Source organism: Leuciscus leuciscus, assembly GCF_965113295.1.
Source record: "Leuciscus leuciscus genome assembly, chromosome: 1".
Lineage (NCBI taxonomy): Eukaryota > Metazoa > Chordata > Actinopteri > Cypriniformes > Leuciscidae > Leuciscus > Leuciscus leuciscus.
In genome coordinates this window covers 57880487-57898909 of record NC_138725.1, presented here as the reverse complement: position 1 = coordinate 57898909, position 18423 = coordinate 57880487, and the positions used below count along the sequence as shown (strand labels likewise).

The 18423-nt window shown below is 35.5% G+C and overlaps 1 protein-coding gene and 1 long non-coding RNA gene across 3 annotated transcripts; one reads left to right on the top strand and one right to left on the bottom strand.

The window, feature by feature from the left end:
• Positions 1 to 1798: 1798 nt before the first annotated feature.
• LOC309481699 lies at positions 1799 to 5345 on the top strand. The gene is made up of 2 exons (XR_014200077.1): positions 1799 to 1903; positions 5104 to 5345. It is a non-coding gene; the product is annotated as an uncharacterized lncRNA (long non-coding RNA).
• A 1216-nt stretch (positions 5346 to 6561) lies between these two features.
• On the bottom strand, positions 6562 to 18017 carry spns1 (SPNS lysolipid transporter 1, lysophospholipid). Of its 2 annotated transcripts, none has more exons than XM_082146675.1 (13): positions 17783 to 18017; positions 16217 to 16423; positions 15165 to 15230; positions 14925 to 15061; positions 14571 to 14722; positions 12621 to 12687; positions 12294 to 12436; positions 11631 to 11783; positions 10169 to 10358; positions 9949 to 10014; positions 9356 to 9454; positions 9104 to 9272; positions 6562 to 7432 (listed from the first exon to the last, which is right to left on the bottom strand). In XM_082146675.1, the coding sequence occupies exons 2-13, from the start codon at positions 16419 to 16421 to the stop codon at positions 7362 to 7364; spliced, it is 1518 nt and encodes a 505-aa protein (XP_082002801.1). In that variant the 5' UTR covers positions 16422 to 16423; positions 17783 to 18017; the 3' UTR covers positions 6562 to 7361. The 2 variants fall into 2 exon arrangements, with proteins under 2 accessions (XP_082002801.1, XP_082002800.1); XM_082146674.1 differs by having other exon boundaries at positions 16217 to 16426; positions 17783 to 18016.
• Positions 18018 to 18423: the final 406 nt, after the last annotated feature.

The following is an 18423-nucleotide window of genomic DNA, read 5'->3' as shown; positions in this document are numbered from 1 at the left end:
ACTAGAGTCACTGGACCTCTGAGGGATGGATGCTGTAAAGTAAATAAAATATACCAAATAAACAAACTAAATAATGTCATGATACTTTTACAATGGATTTAAATTTTTTTACATTCACCTTAAAAGTTAAATTGGTTTTAACAAAGTCGGGCTAACATAATTAGATAATGATTTTAATGCACGACGTGGAGGGAAAGAACCGCCCGATGTGAACCGTGCATTAAAATAGTTTTATGCACAACTATCTGTGGATTATCCCGTTTATACCATGGTCATGTGCCAGCATTGACAACTTAAAGCTGCCATTGATGTTTGCAGCACAATATTTGACCGGGAAGGTAAAATTGACAGTTATTTTCCTCAGTTAGATCTAGCATTCTGCCCGCTTTCAATCAGACACAGAGATAAAGTAGTGTGTAAGATTACATTTATCTGAATGAGTAAATTATAGCATTTATTTGAATTAATTATCGAAAGAGAGAGAGATGAAAGATGTGTACCCGTGTCTGTTCAGCGTCTCTCTCTCTCTCTATTAACGAAGCTGTGAGTTTAATTAAGAATAGCGATGTAACCCCTTCATTGCGGAGAGATATAATGTAGCGATTCAGTTTTATTTTATATTTTTATTCTATTTTATTAATAAAATTCGCGGGGAAGTGTTGATACATTTCTGTGCTCCTGAATTTTTCTGTTTGTGCGCAGCATGATCTCAGCTCTCCTGTGTGCGCTTCAATGAAAACAGCGCATTAATATTAGAAAGGTGATTAAACTGACTTGGAACTACCTGTGCATTAAAGTCCCCATTAAAAAAAAAAAAAAAAAAAAAAAAAACTTTTAGTATTAATATGTTAGCCTTACTGTTATCTATAAGCTAGTATGCTCCAAAACAATGACAAAATTCGCATTTAGAAGATATAAGTGTTCGAAACTTAGTCTCTCACTTCCGCCAATATGGATCAATGATTCTGATGACATCACTCTGCACTTCAGCTTCTCATCACATTTTCTGTCCAATCAAATGCTCTCTAGAATCTGAAGCGTCCCGCCCCCTACATTAGAAATAGATGATGAAGCTGCGGCTAAAATTGGTCATTTGTTTACTATTTTCTACATGGTGAATGGCACATAGTGCACTATATAGGGGATAGAGAAGAATTCAGACAGCGTAAATGCTTTTCATTGGGGCAAATAAAGTCTGGTTTCACGTTAGTCATGCTGCTGCGCACCAACAGTCTGTGTCCAGAGACACAGTAGCAGATCATATGCACGAGTCGGCGCAGACCACAAAACATATCGGACCCATCTGAAGTCTGCACAGAATGCTGTATTTTAAAAGCGATGGAGGAGATTAGGAGGAGAAACGGTTAGAGATTAGGAGGGAGCCTCAACAGATCTGGCTGAGCTGTGATAAACAAAACGCTAATGGCTACTTTAAAAAAAGGGGAGGAACTGTTTGATATGTCCTGCCCTTTCTTCCTGTTTCAGTGGAAATTACATCAACACATTGAATAATGCTACACTTTTCAAGGCACTTCAGTGGGCCAGTTTTATAGCACACCTTTCAGCCAATCAGAATCGAGTATTCAGACAGACCATGGTAAAAAATACTAGCATGCGCAGAACACAGAGTCTGACTAACAAATCTATCTTATAACTCTTCCTCATAGGGTCATTTCAGAGTTGTGTCGAAGTCAAGTTGTAAAACATTTTTTATTGAAATATATCTCACAAAACATCCTTTTTAACACGAAGCTTTAACGAGACAATTTTTTTATTTTAATTATAGATAAAGAGAGTTAGGAGGTCTTACTTGGTTGTTTATACCGCCAGCAGTATGTACAAAGACTGGTTGCAAGTATGATTGACAGGAAGACAGCCCCGCCTACCACAGAGGAGCAGTGACGTGATAGTCCATACCTGAGAAGACAATGTGAGAACATCAATTTATGGCAGTATTAGGCCACAACGGAGAGCAACAACCTAATTCTGAATCTGTGGTTTCAGGTTAGTATGACTAACCCGGAGAAAAGTTTGCTCATTTTGCATAAATGAAGCAGCAGCATGTGAGAAGTGAGGTGAACTCATTAATTTGGTTTATATGAAACTGACCTATAACTATATAAATGAAACAACAGTGAGATCATCAGAGATTATTTGTTTAGGTTCTTTTTCTTGTAGCGACACAAATTTTAAGAAACAGGCTGAAGATCCAGATCTTCCATGAGCTCTTTAAAACATTACTCTGAATTTATTCTTTATCACTTAATACATTCCTCTTAAATTTGAAGAACTACATGCTTTAATTTCCGCCATGCACATTTAGATCCTGTAACTAGCTTGCATCTCTCTGGATACTTTGTATACTCAAATAATTAAGCCTTTTTTTAAGATTTAAGCAAATTTAATTAATAGTAAAAATCCGTCATTGAATTGAATAATCCATGCGTATTTTGAGTAATTGAACAATCCTTAATCAATTAAAATACGAAAGGATTATTCAATTCAATTTGATGGATTTTTACTATTAATTAAATCGCGTAAATCTTAAAAAAGGCGTACTTTCTTTTTTTAAAAATGTGTATCTTTGTCTTTCAGAACTACTAACGGTGCTGTTGATTTGACTAATCGTTTGCTTGTACACTGGAGAAATCCTATTCTTAATCAGTATCATCTTCTTTTCCAGTAAGAACCAAAACATTTTCGAAAATACATATCTTAAAAATAAGATTGTTTCAGTTTACAGTTTCAGACAAAATCCCTTTCAAGATATGTACAATCCAGGTTCTGTTTTAGCCCTGTGATCTTTTAGAAAAACAAAAATTAGTCTAATTTGACTGTTGATAATGTCAAATAGCATAAACAATGATCATATAAAGAATTCTCACCTGTGTCATGTCTATTGCAGCTCAAATAATGTATTGTGCTTGATAGCGTTTTGTGGAAATTACATTTGAAAAATGTTTGCAATAAAATGAACTCCCCGCTAAAGATTATTTTATAGCCATAGCATTTTGTGCATCATAAGTTCACAAAGATAATTATTTTCACACTTTGACACGTTATTAAAAAATGGATAAGTGATCTTTATCTTGATTTCTCTTTATTCACACATCACGTCTGATTTCGCTCTTCACTGAGACCGTTGCCTTCATGATAAACAAATAACACAAATTTTAGAAATCTTTGTATAGATTATTATTATTATGTATTTTTTCATGTTTTAAGACTGAAACTCTTGGTTTAGACAAGGGTAAAAATAAATATATGAAAACTAAAATCTACACACAAAAAAGAAACTTGATATGCATAAATATAAATTATGAAAGTATGATAAAAAAAATAAATAAAGGCTTTCAAGACCGTTTTAATGTGACTACATAAAAACTAAAGCTAAAAGCTAAAGTTAGTACTCAATGTTAGTTTTAATAGAAATCTGGGACATAAAAGCACAGAAATTGAGCAAACTCCTGTAAAGGTATTTTATGAGATATTTGGACTTTTGTTTTCATGAGTTTATACTTGTGCATATGAAATTGAACCACTGTGCATATATATATATACATACATACACATACAGCTGTTCAAAAGTTTGGGATCGGTAAGATTTGTAATGTTTTTAAAAGAATTCTCTTATGCTCACCAAGCCTGCATCTATTTGATTAAAAATACAAAAAAACTGTAATATTGTTAAATATTATGACAATTTAAAATAACTATTTGAATATATTTTAAAATATAATTTTTTCCTGTGATGCAAAGCTGAATTTTCAGCATCATTACTCCAGACTTCAGTATCACATGATCCTTCAGAAATCATTCTAATATAAGGATTTGCTGCTCAAAAAAACATTCATTATTATTATCAATCTTGAAAATAGTTGTGTAAAAAAATAAATAAAATCTGGATTCTTTGATTCTGTGTGTGTGTTCCAGCTAATTTAACACCATTACATATAACACCCAGATAGAAAACAAACTCCTGATTACCTCATCATGAATCAGTGTGCATTTTAGTGGAAACAGGCTCTTCTTCTCTGTAACATTTCTAAAAAATCTCGGAGAAGTCAGCTCTTTTCAGATGATACGTTTAGCTGGTTTTAATCAGTCGAATTCTCAATCTGCGAAATTTCACTCGGCATCACCTTTCTTGCAAGTTTTTACACACCTTTATATATGCTAGTGTGTGGCTGTCTGTGGTTGCATTCAGTGCCAGGAAACGGATTTCCTGTATTTTGCAGTTAGATGAGAAGAAAAAACGACATATTATGAGAGGTTTGGGCCTCTCTTAATCCTAGATCTGTCAAGTTATAGAGAACTATTACCCAGAACCCCAAAAAGCAGGCCAGATGGCCTACACTTTCTTATTTTAGAATAATTTTTATTCAAATTTGGCATGTTCTTTGGCACCCAATACTGTGTTTTGTAATATTAGTTTGACAAACCAAATCATGACCTCATTCAACACAACAGGACTACTCATTTATATGCATACAATTATTAAAAGTATTCGTATAAATAATACATGCTTTATAGCAACCATTTAGAAAAGGTGTGAGAGAAAAAAAAACAAGAACATGAATGTAATTGTCTTGACAAAGGAAATTGAGTGTAACAACAAGGTTTTATTTGCGGTTGAAGACATCTTGACCTTTGGATCCTTATCAAACTACAGCCATATAACAAGCCAGCAATACTGTATCAGTCAGTTTAGAGTGACTGAGCTAGTAAAGAAAACATCTAAATAATGTGATATATGATCTAAATATATATATATTTTGAAACATTTTCTTAATATGAACTCCACACCTAAAATTAAGGAAAGTCACCATTCAAATTCATTTTTGTCCTGATGTTAAAAGCTCTTCACGTCGGTACTCAATAGCATGTTACTTGCACAGAAGAAAACCAAAGGTGTTGACAGTAAAGCTTGGACTGATCAAGATCGGCAGATCATATAGGATCTCTAGAGTTTCAGTTTGCAGAAATTAGATGTAAATGAGCATTACTTCACTCAAACTCAAGCTCTCTGCATCGTATCACAGAAAACTTCAAGAGTATTCCACATATAATTATGCCGCAGTTTTACATGGTGAACAGAAAAAGTAAAAAGCTTACCGATCAGAAGCAGCAGTCAAGTCAAATCAAGACACCACACTTTCTGCTCAGCAGAAACCTGCAACCAAACTGGAGACCAGTTCACACGCACGCTGTAGTCGGTAAAAATCACACCTAACTCACAGCTCACTATGAAGGTGCCACCATTTTTTATTCTTCCTCCCACACAAATCACTACTTGTTCATCCGTTTTCTAAATGACCCTCCCAACCCAAACTTGAACAATCCCAGTCGTCAGTCTATTAATACGCTCATATCTGCTGAGAGGTTACTTAGGTTTTATTAATTAATACGAGACGTTGAGGTGTGTCCTGATCTACAGGGCCTTTGCTGCAAAGAACTTAACTTTTAGGTTTCTCTCCTCGCTGCACTTGCTCTCTGCCTCCTCATAGGCTCATTGAAAGCGCCGTTCCATCACTTGCACCAGTCAGCATCTTTTTCCCCCCCTTTTCATCTCTGCAACTGGCTGCTCTCTCGCTCATTTCACCTCCCTTCCTTATCTCGCCTCTCATATCTGAAGGTTCGCTTTCTCGCTCGGTTTTCTGTTGTCATGCAGATTTGATTGCTTGTTTTAGTTTTCTTTCTTAATTTTCATCATTAGTTAAGAGTTTGAGAACATAACACTAAACACTAAATAAGCATGGGTAAAAGACGAAGTCAATAAGGCCTTGTTTTTATGTAAAACCTGTTTTTAAAGATTATAGATTATTAGAAGTGCTTTTTAAACTGAAAAGACCCGAGATTCATTAAGCTGAGAATTTGAGCACATTAGAACAAAATCATTCTTTTTTCAATGTCAAGTAATAATAATAACTGGTCATTTTAAAAGACAATTAGTCATGCTTTATAATGTTCCACAATAAAGTTACACACAATACACACACAAGTGTTTCCCCTGCAGTTTCATGAGAAATTAATGAGGTCTAAACATGTCAAATTAAAAACGGTCTGTTTAGAGCTGTAAGAGTTAACTCTGCGCTTCATTATGGCGGACAGTGAGTCATAATTTCTCAGTCTTGCCTCCCACTCTTGTGGCATTTTGTGGCATTCTTGTAGCCTACACAAACACAATTGACAGGAATGACATATAGGTACAAGTATATTCTCACATGCACAACAACATCCAAAACGCTCCACTGCACGCAGAACGCATGTTTCGATTCAGGCTCTTCGGTTTTCATAATTCATTCACGAGACTAATTTTCACAGCAAATTTACCAAACAGGCTTGCATCTCTATATCCCACCTACAAACAGGAAACCACAGCAACTGAAAAACCTTATGATCGTCATTGTTGCCACTGCAGAGAGAAAGAGGACGCAAACATGCAAGAGACAGAGAGAAAGATAGAAAGAAGTAGTTAAAAAAAGACTTGCCATTATTAAGCTATGCTGTAAGGAGAAATAAAGAGAGTAACAGATTGAAAAAAATTCAAAAAGACACAAATAAGATTACATTTCTAATTTAATATATAGAAAAGTTACAAAACAAGATTAGCAAGCAAGTTTGCAAATTATGTCAAAAGAATGCACTAAAAACTGCCTTCATTTAAAAAATAAAATAACAATTACAGTAAAAATGGCACATTAAAACATGCCATGAACCAGGCCATCGCAACAAAAATATGTAACAATATTATATTTAAAAATATCAAACTAATTAGTATCTGAATCATGCCATGGTAGCATTAGTGTTTGTTTTCTGGTTCCTTTCTAAAAGACTCTGACAGCTCAAGTGTAGTATGGAAGAAAACATTAAAACAAGAAGAAAGTGGAAGGTTTGTAAAGGCAGATCACAGACATCTGCTAGTTTTCATGAAAAAAAAAAAAAAATGCAACAGTATTTTGAGAGTGAACCATTTGAAAACTCAATTCAGGTCCCCTCCAATTTACACTTGAAATGTAAAACGCGGCTCGATGAGTTTTAATTAAAGGTGAAGAAACTTCCCCAACATATAACCTCGTGTGCCTCTGTCTCCTCCCAGGCAGAATGGTTGATGGCACACAGGACTTCCAAGTAAGATGTAAGATGTTGTTAGTTCATAATGTTCCCAAAATCAATATTGGCGTTAAAAAATATAAGCATAATAAATTACTATAAAACTCCATATTGTGGAGATTGTCCAATCAGTGATTACTTGTCTGACACTGCTCCAGGATTGGCTGCTGATGGCATTGGCTCTGTCTGCCAAAGCCAATCAGAATGTTGTTCCCCATGTTGAAAAGCATCCAAATCCTTGCATCATCTCAAATTAAAACACTTGACACTGATACTTTAGTGGACCTGCCTCTCTTAGGGACAACAATTGGTGCGTCATCTGGAAAACAAAGAGACATCAGTATATTAGATTTCTAAAGTGACTGTAATGACCCTGAAAAATCAGCATGTGAATAAGAATTATAACAACAAATAAATTAAAATAAAAAAAAGGAAAAATGGACTTGAAAGTAAACAACCAATCAGTATTTTAGGAGGAAAAAAAAAAAATGTTTAAGAGGAAAAAAAAATAATATTTCAAGCTTGATGTCTCTGGACTGCATTTGTGCTGTCAATTATAGTTAACTACAACTAAGTTTAAAAAAATAAAATAAACAGTTGGCAAGACAACATTTTTCATTTTTATTTAGTATAACTACTCATTTAGCTATACATTTTAATTTAGTATAATACTAGAAAACTTAAACTAAAATCTAGACAAAGTCTAATAAAAATACAAAAAACACGATCAAATTAAATGAAAAATCTATATTAAAATGGAAAATATGAATATATAATAATTAATTCAAAATAGTAATAAAGATAATAGTATCTCAGTTATACTAAAATAACGCTGCTGTCAGATAACTGACTCACTGACTGACATCTTCTAATTAAAACAATAATACTTAATGTTAAATAAAAAGATTTTTTTAAAACTGTATTTTTTCCCCCAGAGGAACTTGTGTACAGAGTTATGTCAGGACAGTCATACACAACCTCAAATAAAAGGACTAGGATAAAGTAACTGATTAGAGAACATGAAATTGAAAGAAAATATTCAGTGGTTGAAAATTGCTACAATAACTTTTACTGTGCATACAAATGCAAATCTGAACAAATGATAAAGTATACAAAACGCTAGCGGGTTTTGTGCCGAATTCTGTGACCATAGTAGGTGCTGTATTGAGCTAATGCTAATCCTAACCTTATACTTTGACCAAGGCTACTTGTGCCGAAACGTTGGTAATAAATGTGCTTAAGAGAGTGTGTAGTTATTTTTTCTTTGCATCAAGTTTTTCCCTTTAACTTGCACCTCATAAGGTGTGTGTTTGCTTCGCTGTTCTTATGAGAACCCTAACCCTACTGCCACTACATTAGGTTTACGGTCACATAATTCACTATAAGACCAGCTCCAGGAGAGAGTGAGACAGACAGACAAACATATCATGTATCATATCATACAAGGTTTAAAATATTTAAATAGAAATAGCAGTAAAACATTTTTTGTATGATTCAGTATCTTGATATTACTCTTGTCAAGTTCTGATTTCTGAGAGACGCACCTCATTTCATTCATAGAGTTTACAATCATTCATGAATATATACAAGTTTAAAATGTTTAAATAGACATATCAAATAATAGAAAATGCGTATGATGTACTACTTTACCTTCATTCACTTCACAGACTCATTATTGTCTAGTGAATTTTGGAAGCCTTTATCAATGTTTTTCAGACTAAGATATTCGGCTTTGGGCACATCCCTTGTATTTAACTAGGAATGTTTTTTTTTTTTAAATGGCTATTAATGATGTAATAATTGATCATTCAAATACACAAAATAAGTAAATAATACATTTATAAATATATACACAGAATAAACGAAATAAATCAAATTAATAACTAATTGGATTTGGACAAGAATATCCTGAAAATGGCAAATTCATTTGGAAATAATAATGGCCTGTAATCTAAGAGAAGACTGTGATGTCATTAGTGATATCACTCACCAGAGGGGACGTAGTTCTCAGCCAGTTCTCTGTCTTTCTCAATGAAGAGGGCCGTGGCAAGGAAGAAAGCTCCGCCCCCCACAGCCACGAAGGAGCACAGCAGGAGTGAAATCTGAAGTGAACGAAACTCCCACATGTATGAGTCCGACTCCTTTATCGAGTCTGACACCTTAATAGGGGGAAAACAGACCACATGAAACCTCAAATGTCTTTTTAAAATAACTTTTCTGTGCATTTGTGAGATTGACGTACCACTCCTATGAGGTAAGGGCTAATAGCGTCGCCCAGCAGGTGCGAGAGCACAATCTGAAAGGCTTCTGCGGTGGAGCGACGTGTAGGGATCACTACATACTGAAAGAAAGAGAGAGAAATAAGGACATCGAGAAAGAGACCTCATGTTATTCCACACATATTTCAAAGTAAATAATAGTTATTAATGGGGCAATAAATGTTTACATCTTGATTTTTTGTTGTTGTTGTATTTTTAGCATTTTAATCATGTTTTTATATATATAAAAAAAATATATATATATATATATATAATTAAATAATTTTAAGTCCTTCTGTGGTTCCACTACTTTGTAAGACTTTGAATATAGTGTGCCAGTGATATTAACTACTTTTATGGTGCCTTTTTTGACATTTTTTTAAAGTTTGAAGTCACTGAATGGCAATAACTGATTAACGTTTTTTTCAAACAAGTCTAATTTTGAGTTTCATACAAAAAACAACAACTAGTATACAAGTATGCAAATACAAGAGGGTCAGTGAATAATGAAATAAAACCATCTTTTCATTATATTTCAGAATTGGTAGTGGATTAAATGGGAGGAAGGGAAACTCACCAGTAGGATATCTGCAACAATGGCCCAATTCATAGACAGGAATGTCTCACCCAGGAAGATAAAGACCTGATGAGAAAATAAAATAGTCAATCACCATTATGATCAGCATTTAACTGCCCTAGATTGAAAAACAGCACTGAAGTCAATAAAAAAAACATTTCCTGGAAAAAGAGCTTTCAGATTAAACCAGGTCAGAGGAGAGGTCAGATGAGTGACTTACATAAGTGGCTGCAGTGCTAGCCTGGGCAAACATGATGGACAGATAGAGAAAGGGAGCAGAGAGGAGGAGTCCTGCAGCACAGACTAGTGGATCAGCTCGAGGAGTTCTCGTCCTCAGCATCTTGCTGGCTTGCACTCCACTCGCGACGCCCAGGATGCCCGACACAACTGTGATGCCGCCAAATATCAGACTGCAGAGCAGAAGAGATAAGAAGAACATTACCAGTGCATGTTCTTAACAGAAGTATATTTACAATACAGCATGTTAGGGCTGTCAACGAATATTCTAAATTCGAATATATATTCGAATAGTTTTAAAAAACAGAAATTCGAACGTGAAAATTAATATTCGAATGTGAATTTCGAATATGGAAAAACACGCCCGCGGAAGCAGAGGCGCGGCTGTCTGCTTTGCGAGTGGGCGCGCGCGCTGCCTGAAGCCTTGTTCCGCAGACTGCGCGCGCACCTCCCCAAACGGACGAGGCGTTTATACTCGACGCGCTCGCCGTTGTACTATTCTTTGAAACGATAGGGGGCGATTCGCGCTCGTGTGGACGCGTCGAGTATAAACAAGGCTTGAGGGACAGGTCACACGAGTCGCACTGCTGAAAGTTGACAGTGCACTAAAAGACAATGGAATAAATTGCAGTCAGTTTTTCCTTTTTTAATACAAGCACCAATAATGTAAGTAGCCTTTTTCTTTTTTAATAGCACTTTATTTTTTATGAACCTCAGGGTAAAAGTTCTTTATTGTCACATTTCTCGGAATTGTGTGCCTCATTTTATTTAAAGTTAAACAGAAAAGTTCAATGTTTACCACAGCACAGCTCGCTCGGAGCGTTCAATGTCGGTTCTATACTGTAAAACTTCAATTAATGTTAATACATTTGTTTCAATCACTGAATGAAGCCTGCTATATTTGGGGCAAGAGTCGCGACCTTAAATTGCTTGCACAAAACTCTTGATCAGCACTCAACATGTGCTTATTGTTGTTAATTTAAACCGTTATGAGCAGAGAGAGCGTGAGCGCGAGGGCGCGAGAGAGTGCCTGCGAGTGAGCGAGACTGAGGTCTGCGGTCTTGGCCATTAGTTTATTTACTTGGTTTTGTGTTGGTAATACATTGTCAAATATGTTTAAACTTAAATTAATTACCTATACAAGTTATGTATGTCTCTTTGTATTCATTTGTCCTGTTATTGACGTAATGCGCGTCATTGAAAAAATGCGCAACCAGATGTTCGAATAGTTCGAATATTCGTGTGTTTTTTAGAGGGAATATTCGAACGTCATTTTTGAGCAATTTTGACAGCCCTACAGCATGTGCAAACGCAGTACTCTAAATGGTAACGTCATAACAGTACCATAATACTACAAAGACATTTAAAAACAAAACAAAAGTCGGTGCGAATGTCATGGGGTGTATCTTTAGAGAGAGATGTTTGTGTGTATGAGGGTCTGGTACCTGTCAGAGTTGTCACAGGGGATTTTTAAACACGGCTGCTTCTCTCCTATGAAGACGCCTGCTCTGAATAAAAAGGCAGGGGCCCACAGAGCCAGTGATCCTGTCACAAAGGCCACCGCAGTGAAGCCAAACGTGGACAGAATAAAACTTGGACTGAGACAACAACCCAAAAAAATAAAGAGGGAAAAGGGAAAAGGCATTTAGTTCAGCAAAGAAACAAGCAGTCACTGTGTAACTGAAATATATTTTTTAAATGTTTCAGCGTTTTTTTGTACGCACAATGAAAGTCAGTGGGGTCCAATGTTGTTTTGGGCCCCACTGACTTTCAAGCTACTGGCAAAAAAATGGAAACATTCTTAAAAACATGCATTTCTAACAACGTCAGTCACCGAGAGCAATGCTAAGGCTACAGCTTTATGATAAAAATTACCCTAAAAATCTGATAAAAATTGCTTGTGACTGCTCACGATTAGATATCTTATAACTGATCATATCAGAGGCTGCAGTGTTATCAGCAGTAATTACTTAATAACTGAGGAAAAAACCCTCAGTCAGGTCAAGCAGCATTATCAGATATTGAAAATTTCCCTGCATGACATCCAAAGCAAAGGCCATGACTTATAAATGATGCTTTAAAGGCAACATGAGCTATCAGTGACTCACTTCCTGCAGAGTGCTTTCATGTCCACGAGCCAGCTGGTTCTGTGCAGCGTGTGCTCCGGGCGAGCTTCGATGGCACCGCGCATCGGTTCCTTAACCACAAACAACAAGAGGATCACGGCCAACAGCCCCAGACCAGGGGTCACCTAAGAAAGAGAAACAAACAAATAAAAGGCAGAGACACAAAGAAAGTGAGAGTAAGTGGGAGAAAATTGCAAAGAATTGTTATCATATTATCATGTTATCTCCATTTTGTGGTGAAAGCAGCGTGTATTATGTAATCGACCCATAGACAGATAAACAGTGAAAGGTTTGGTGGTGCAGACGTACCCGAAGAGCCCAGTGCCAATCCCCAGCCATTTCATCCACTTTTGAGCCCACGATGTAACCCAGACCACTGAGGAAAGAAAAGCCAGCAGATCTGAATGAGAATTGGGATGAAGTCTGGTCCACACTGCAGCTTATGCTGGCAGAGAACTGCCCATTTAGACAGGAAGTGAATATCTGATTGACGTATCAAGTGACCAAACACAGTTAGATCTTTAAGATGATGTTTAGGCCCGTGTTAATGTGCAATTTGAGACTCTAATATTCAAAAGTTTGGGGTCAGTAAGATTGTTTTTTTTTTAAGAAATGAAGTTTTATTCAGGAAAGACGTTAAATTTATCAAAAGTGTCAATAAAACAACAAATATGTTTTTTGAGCAGCAAATCAGCCTATTAGAATGATTTCTGAAGGATCATGTGACACTGAAGACTGGAGTAATGATGCTGAAAATTCAGCTTTGCTGTCACAAGAATAAGTTACATTTCAAAATATATAAAAATAGAAAACAGTTATTTTAAATTATTAAAATAATATAGGGTCATTCCGTGTCAAATCAACCAGAGGTTCCCAGCTGGGTAAAATTCAACAATTTGAACTTTGAGATCCCCATATCTATGGGACTGAACTATATAGGGCCTTGGAAATTAAGATTTCAAAAGGAAAGTTACAGGCATGCAAACTTTGGAAAAACAATATTTATGGCACTCAGAAAGTTATGTTCTATGCAATTGCGTTGATAAAAAAAACACGAGATACATTTCTAGTTTCAAAGTTATTTGTTTTTCAGATATTCCTCTTCAAAAGAAAAAAGTATCAGCTTATATGCAAAGTGGCCCACGTTTGGTTTTTGACCACTGAAAATGTTTACAATTTACCAATCTACTCATGGAGCCACATTAAGATCTCCATATCACTGGGATAGAGCCATCGAGGGCCTTTAAAATCAAGATACCAAAAGGGCAGTTTGTTAATAACCAGAATCTTTAATACTTCTTGAGTTAAAGGCACGCAAACTTGAGGCAAAAGACACAAGACGTGCTTTTTGCCATTTTTTTTAACCAACATCGTTGGCATATAATGAAACAACAAAGATTGCAAAAGTCAACAGACTTAACTAATAGACCTACCAATCTCTGTGTACAAATAAAATAATGCTGCTGCCATATTGTCACATATGATTATATTTCCCAATATTTCTGCTTATGAATAATTGTTGAATTTAATTGAAAACTTATTTAATATTTACACAAATAAAAAAAAACAAGCCTTTCAGTAGAAGTTGGAAATGTTTTATCGCTATATTTAAAGTTGAAAATTTTAAATGAAGCGGAATTAGCGACAGGTTGTTCTTCCATTTTGTGATGTACATCCGAGGGACTATTGGAAAAGAAAAGGAAATGTAGAAGGGACTTCGTTCAATCCACCAGTTGTTGATTGGATGGAGGAACATCTGAATTTGAGCTTGCAGTCGAGGGTAAGTAAGGGCCGGGGTTTAAGCAGACTAAACGACTGGAGAAGTACAGCATACGTCACGAGAGAGAAGTCTGTCTTTCATTAAGTTGACATTTTGATTAAGAACCAAGAAAAAATTAAGATTAAGATAAAAATGACATACATGGATGAATTATTTACAATAAGATCAATAACATGCATTTAGAAAAGATAATTTATTTCATGTCGACTTTAATTATCCTCACAACATTTAACAAATCCAGTGACTCATTTGCCCTTAGAAGTGCTCAAAAGTAGCAGCCAGGAAACTTACAAATGCAACTCCATTTCCTGGTGTGAATAAAACTGATAATGCAACTGTGTGTGACAGAGTGTGAGAATGTGCATAGAGCTAAAGGGTGAATAACCTAGATACCAGTATTTCGGCTGGCAGTTCTCTCTCTGTGTGTGTGTGTGTGTGTGTGTGTGTGTGTGTGTGTGTGTGTGTGTGTGTGGTCCCACCTGCCCACTGGGATTGCAAAGTAGAACAAGGACAGCATGTTGGTCCTCTTCTCTTTGACGAACAGATCAGCGATGATGGTGGGAGCAATGGTGGAGTAACTGGCCTCTCCAACACCCACTAGCCCTCGAGTCAACAACAACGCCCAGAAATGCTGAGAAAGGATTTATCCTATTAGTTTACTCTACAAATCACACTTTAAAACATAAATACACTTCAGTATATGAGACACCGAATCAGAGACTGAAAGCTATTGCTTTGAAACAAAGTCTTTGAGTAAAATGGTATTCAAATATAAGAGTGAGGTTTAACCCTTAGGCATCTGGATAGCCTAAAATGTTTTGTGTAGGACTTACTTCTTTGCTAATGAAGGAGCTGGCAAGCGTCACCAGACACCAGAAGAAAATACCCACACTCATGATCAACTTCCTGTTGTACCTGTCACCCAGGTATCCAAACACAGGAGCCAAGAACATGTAGCTGCAGATGAAGACTGAAGGGCAAAAAAATAAAAAATAATTAAACAAAGTGAATGAAAAATGTAATATTAAATAAATAAGAATAAAACCAATTTTACATGGTATGAATCTGCTCACCTGTCTGAAGTAGCCCTGATTTTCCATCACTAATGCCGAAGAAACGCTCAATGTCTGGAAGTACGCCTGAAAGAGAGGAAGTATATTGTTATCACTGCTTTATTACTGACCAATTCATACGCTGTTGCGCATTATATGTTTTTAAATCTTTCTAGAGTTATTTACAAAATCAAACATTGGCAACCAACAAGAAATCTCTTTTTGCTCTACTTTTGCTATTTTATTACTATTACTTAACCTTTAAAAGAGCAGTGTTGTTATTGTTAACTAAAACTATTAAAATCGTATTCATTTATGGAAATAAAGCTAAAACAAAATAATCATGTGAATAAAACTTTTTATTTATTTATTTTTTACAACTTTTCTCTCTTTCTTCAGAAAGAGAGAAAAGTTGTAAAAAATAAATAAATAAAAAGTACACTATTGGCATTGAAATACATGTGTGCACGATTATTTTGATAAATAATATATATGACATGAGCGTAAATGTTAAGGTTTGATCAATATAGTAATTAACAACTTTCTGCATATCAATAAATGAAAATTGGTTCCCCAAACCTAAACAACTTATTTGCACGACTGCAAACATGAATATTAGACGATAAATTTAAACTTAAAATGAAAATTAGAAATGGTACCAAGGCAAATAACATTACATTTAAGTACTAAAATGACTAAAACTGAAATACAAATAAATTAAACTAAACAGAAATATTAACAAAATGGCAATTACGTAACAAAATGACTAAAACTTAAAATATACAAATAAAATCTAATTCAAAATGTTCATAAATACTATAATAGTTTATAAAAAAAAAAAAAATAACACTGCATTAGAAACAACACATAAAAACTGAATATGAATTTTCAGAATTAGTGATGTGATTTACAAGTGATTCAAAAAGAATCCAGACTAGGATAATCTTATACCATGAACATAAAGCACATTATCATGCCGTTTATGGGTGTTGATGATTTGTGCCTTTGTCTTGTGCATTTGATCTGGATGAAAAGGGAGCACTGATGCGCTGAAATCTAATAGCACTGGTTACCTGCCACAGTGAATCTGTCCATATAGTTCAGCAGGTTGATGTAGCAGAGTACAATCACAGTCAATATAGCTCTCTTATCAGACACTCCACTGGCAGACTCCTCCTCCTCGGGCTGAGGTGAAACCACTCCATTGTCAGCCCCCACCTCCTCCTCATTATAATCTGAGAAGAAGGGTGTGGTGTCCGCAACATCTGTCCGTGACATCACTGCTGCCGAAAAAATACATAAAGATGACATAAAGCGAAAGTGCCAGTATAAATCAAAGTCTTAGCAATAATATTGCATAAATATAGAAAGATTAAAAAAAAACTTCTTTAGAACATGGATGGTTTGGTCTACCACAATCACATCCTAACGGGAAGTAAAACCATTGACATTAGCCTACAGTGTTAACTGCTCAAGAGCAAAAAAAGGCCAAAGTCTACTACTGATTACACACAAAAATTATTGATCACATTGTAATCTCAACCTCACATGAGAATGATGAAAATGCTTATAATCTGCATGCAAAAACAAAAGTGACATTAAAAGAGCGTATTTGATTAGTGACCATATATAGTGCAGAATTATTATTTGTTTTATTGTCTGAACATTTTTATTACCTGAACATTTTTATTACCTACTTTTTTACATTTACAAAATTCCATAATGATTTATTTCAGGGTTTAAATTAAATTTTAAAACAAGTTTTTAAAAGTGGACTTAAACTTTTGATCCCCACTGTTACCTTTGTGTGAGATAATCCGTTTAAAATATAGACGAGCAAGACGATGATGAATACTGAAAGAGCTCTTTGTTTAAAGCCCCGAAGCCATTTTTCTAGAAGAGATTCCACTGGGACAGAAGTCATGATTTATTATAATCTAGTTTGTCAGGAGTGTAGTTTAGATGTATTAGGAAGGAGACACATGGAGAGGGAAGTGGGCACAAGCTCGTGATGCGAATTAATCTCACCACAATGTCATGTGAATACAATGATGATGAAGAAAACATTAGCAAGAAAACTGTATGGGCATAGAGAGATTTGAGTGCACGATTTTGATAAATAATATATGAACGTAAATGTTTAGGTTTGTTTAAAACAGTAAATAGATTAAAATCAGTGCCCAAAGCTAAATAACTTGTGTAGGATAACGTGTCAGGAGAATCTTTATCTACTTTCAGCAGATTGTCAGCTGAATCAAAGTAAAACTGAACCGGTTTTTGCTGATTGATGATATCTGATGCCTTGTGTTGACCAATACTAGTCTATGTACAGACATGATGCTGATTAAGCAACATATTCCACTGACAGCAACAAAAACACACACAAAGCGCCGTATTTCATGTGGTTATTTTGGAAAAGGCACAGAAAACGGTAACGTTAATGGTGGTTCATTCGTTTAAAAAACACAACATTGGAAAAGCAAAACATTAAATTACAAAAATAAGGAACAACCTTTCATTTAACATTGTTGACAGACACATGTAAATCACAAAACCTATGTAAAAGAGCGATATAAACTGTCTCCCGTCTGATCTATCCGAGACTGTTTACTGATCGGTATATAGTCAGTGTTGTTTACCTGGAAAATGCAAAGCGACGTCAGAGGGGTCCTTAAAGTTCTTCTTCTGGACGCTGTCGGGCTCCCTTCTGGGTTGTCGTGACGTTTCAGGATCTTTACCTTATCTCCTGTGTGAACATTTTTGAATTGCAGTGGAGAGTCTCGAAGCGAACTGTGTGCAGCTGACCGACTTACAGTTCAGTTTCTGATCTACAAGCTCAGTGCGACGCCATGTTGGAATGACGCAGTACTTCCGCTGCACAGTCATGTGAGCGCTCCCCCCTCCCCAACAGCTGCTGTCAAAACGTCATTGTCACCCTCACTCACTGCACTATTTTGAAAATATTAAAAATAAATACAATTTAAAACCGTAAGTGATAAGGATATTCTGATTTGGCCACGTAACTAGCTCTTTAATTCATTTTATGTATTTGTAATTCTGTGACTGTGAACTAATAATGATGGTACGGCATATATAAATTATTAAAAAAAACTTTTCTTCCGCTCTTTATGCAATTTACTTTTAAAACAAAAGATGTAAACAAAATCACTAGTGTATCTGAGTATTTCGTTAGTCTGTACTTTTTGTGCTGATGAATGCTGGTGCTTTATCAGCACAAACTAATGTAAAGCAGCGATTAATTGTTTGAGCGGATCAATGA

Bases quoted from the DNA above. Each gene is read 5' to 3' on its own strand.
- spns1 (XM_082146675.1), bottom strand. From the start codon at position 16,421: ATGTCACGGACAGATGTTGCGGACACCACACCCTTCTTCTCAGATTAT. The intron at 15,062-15,164 runs GTGAGCAGATTC...TTTGCCCTTCAG, and splicing joins ATCAGGGCTACTTCAGACAG to TCTTCATCTGCAGCTACATG. The intron at 10,359-11,630 runs GTACCAGACCCT...TCTGCTCTGCAG, and splicing joins CCCTGTGACAACTCTGACAG to TCTGATATTTGGCGGCATCA.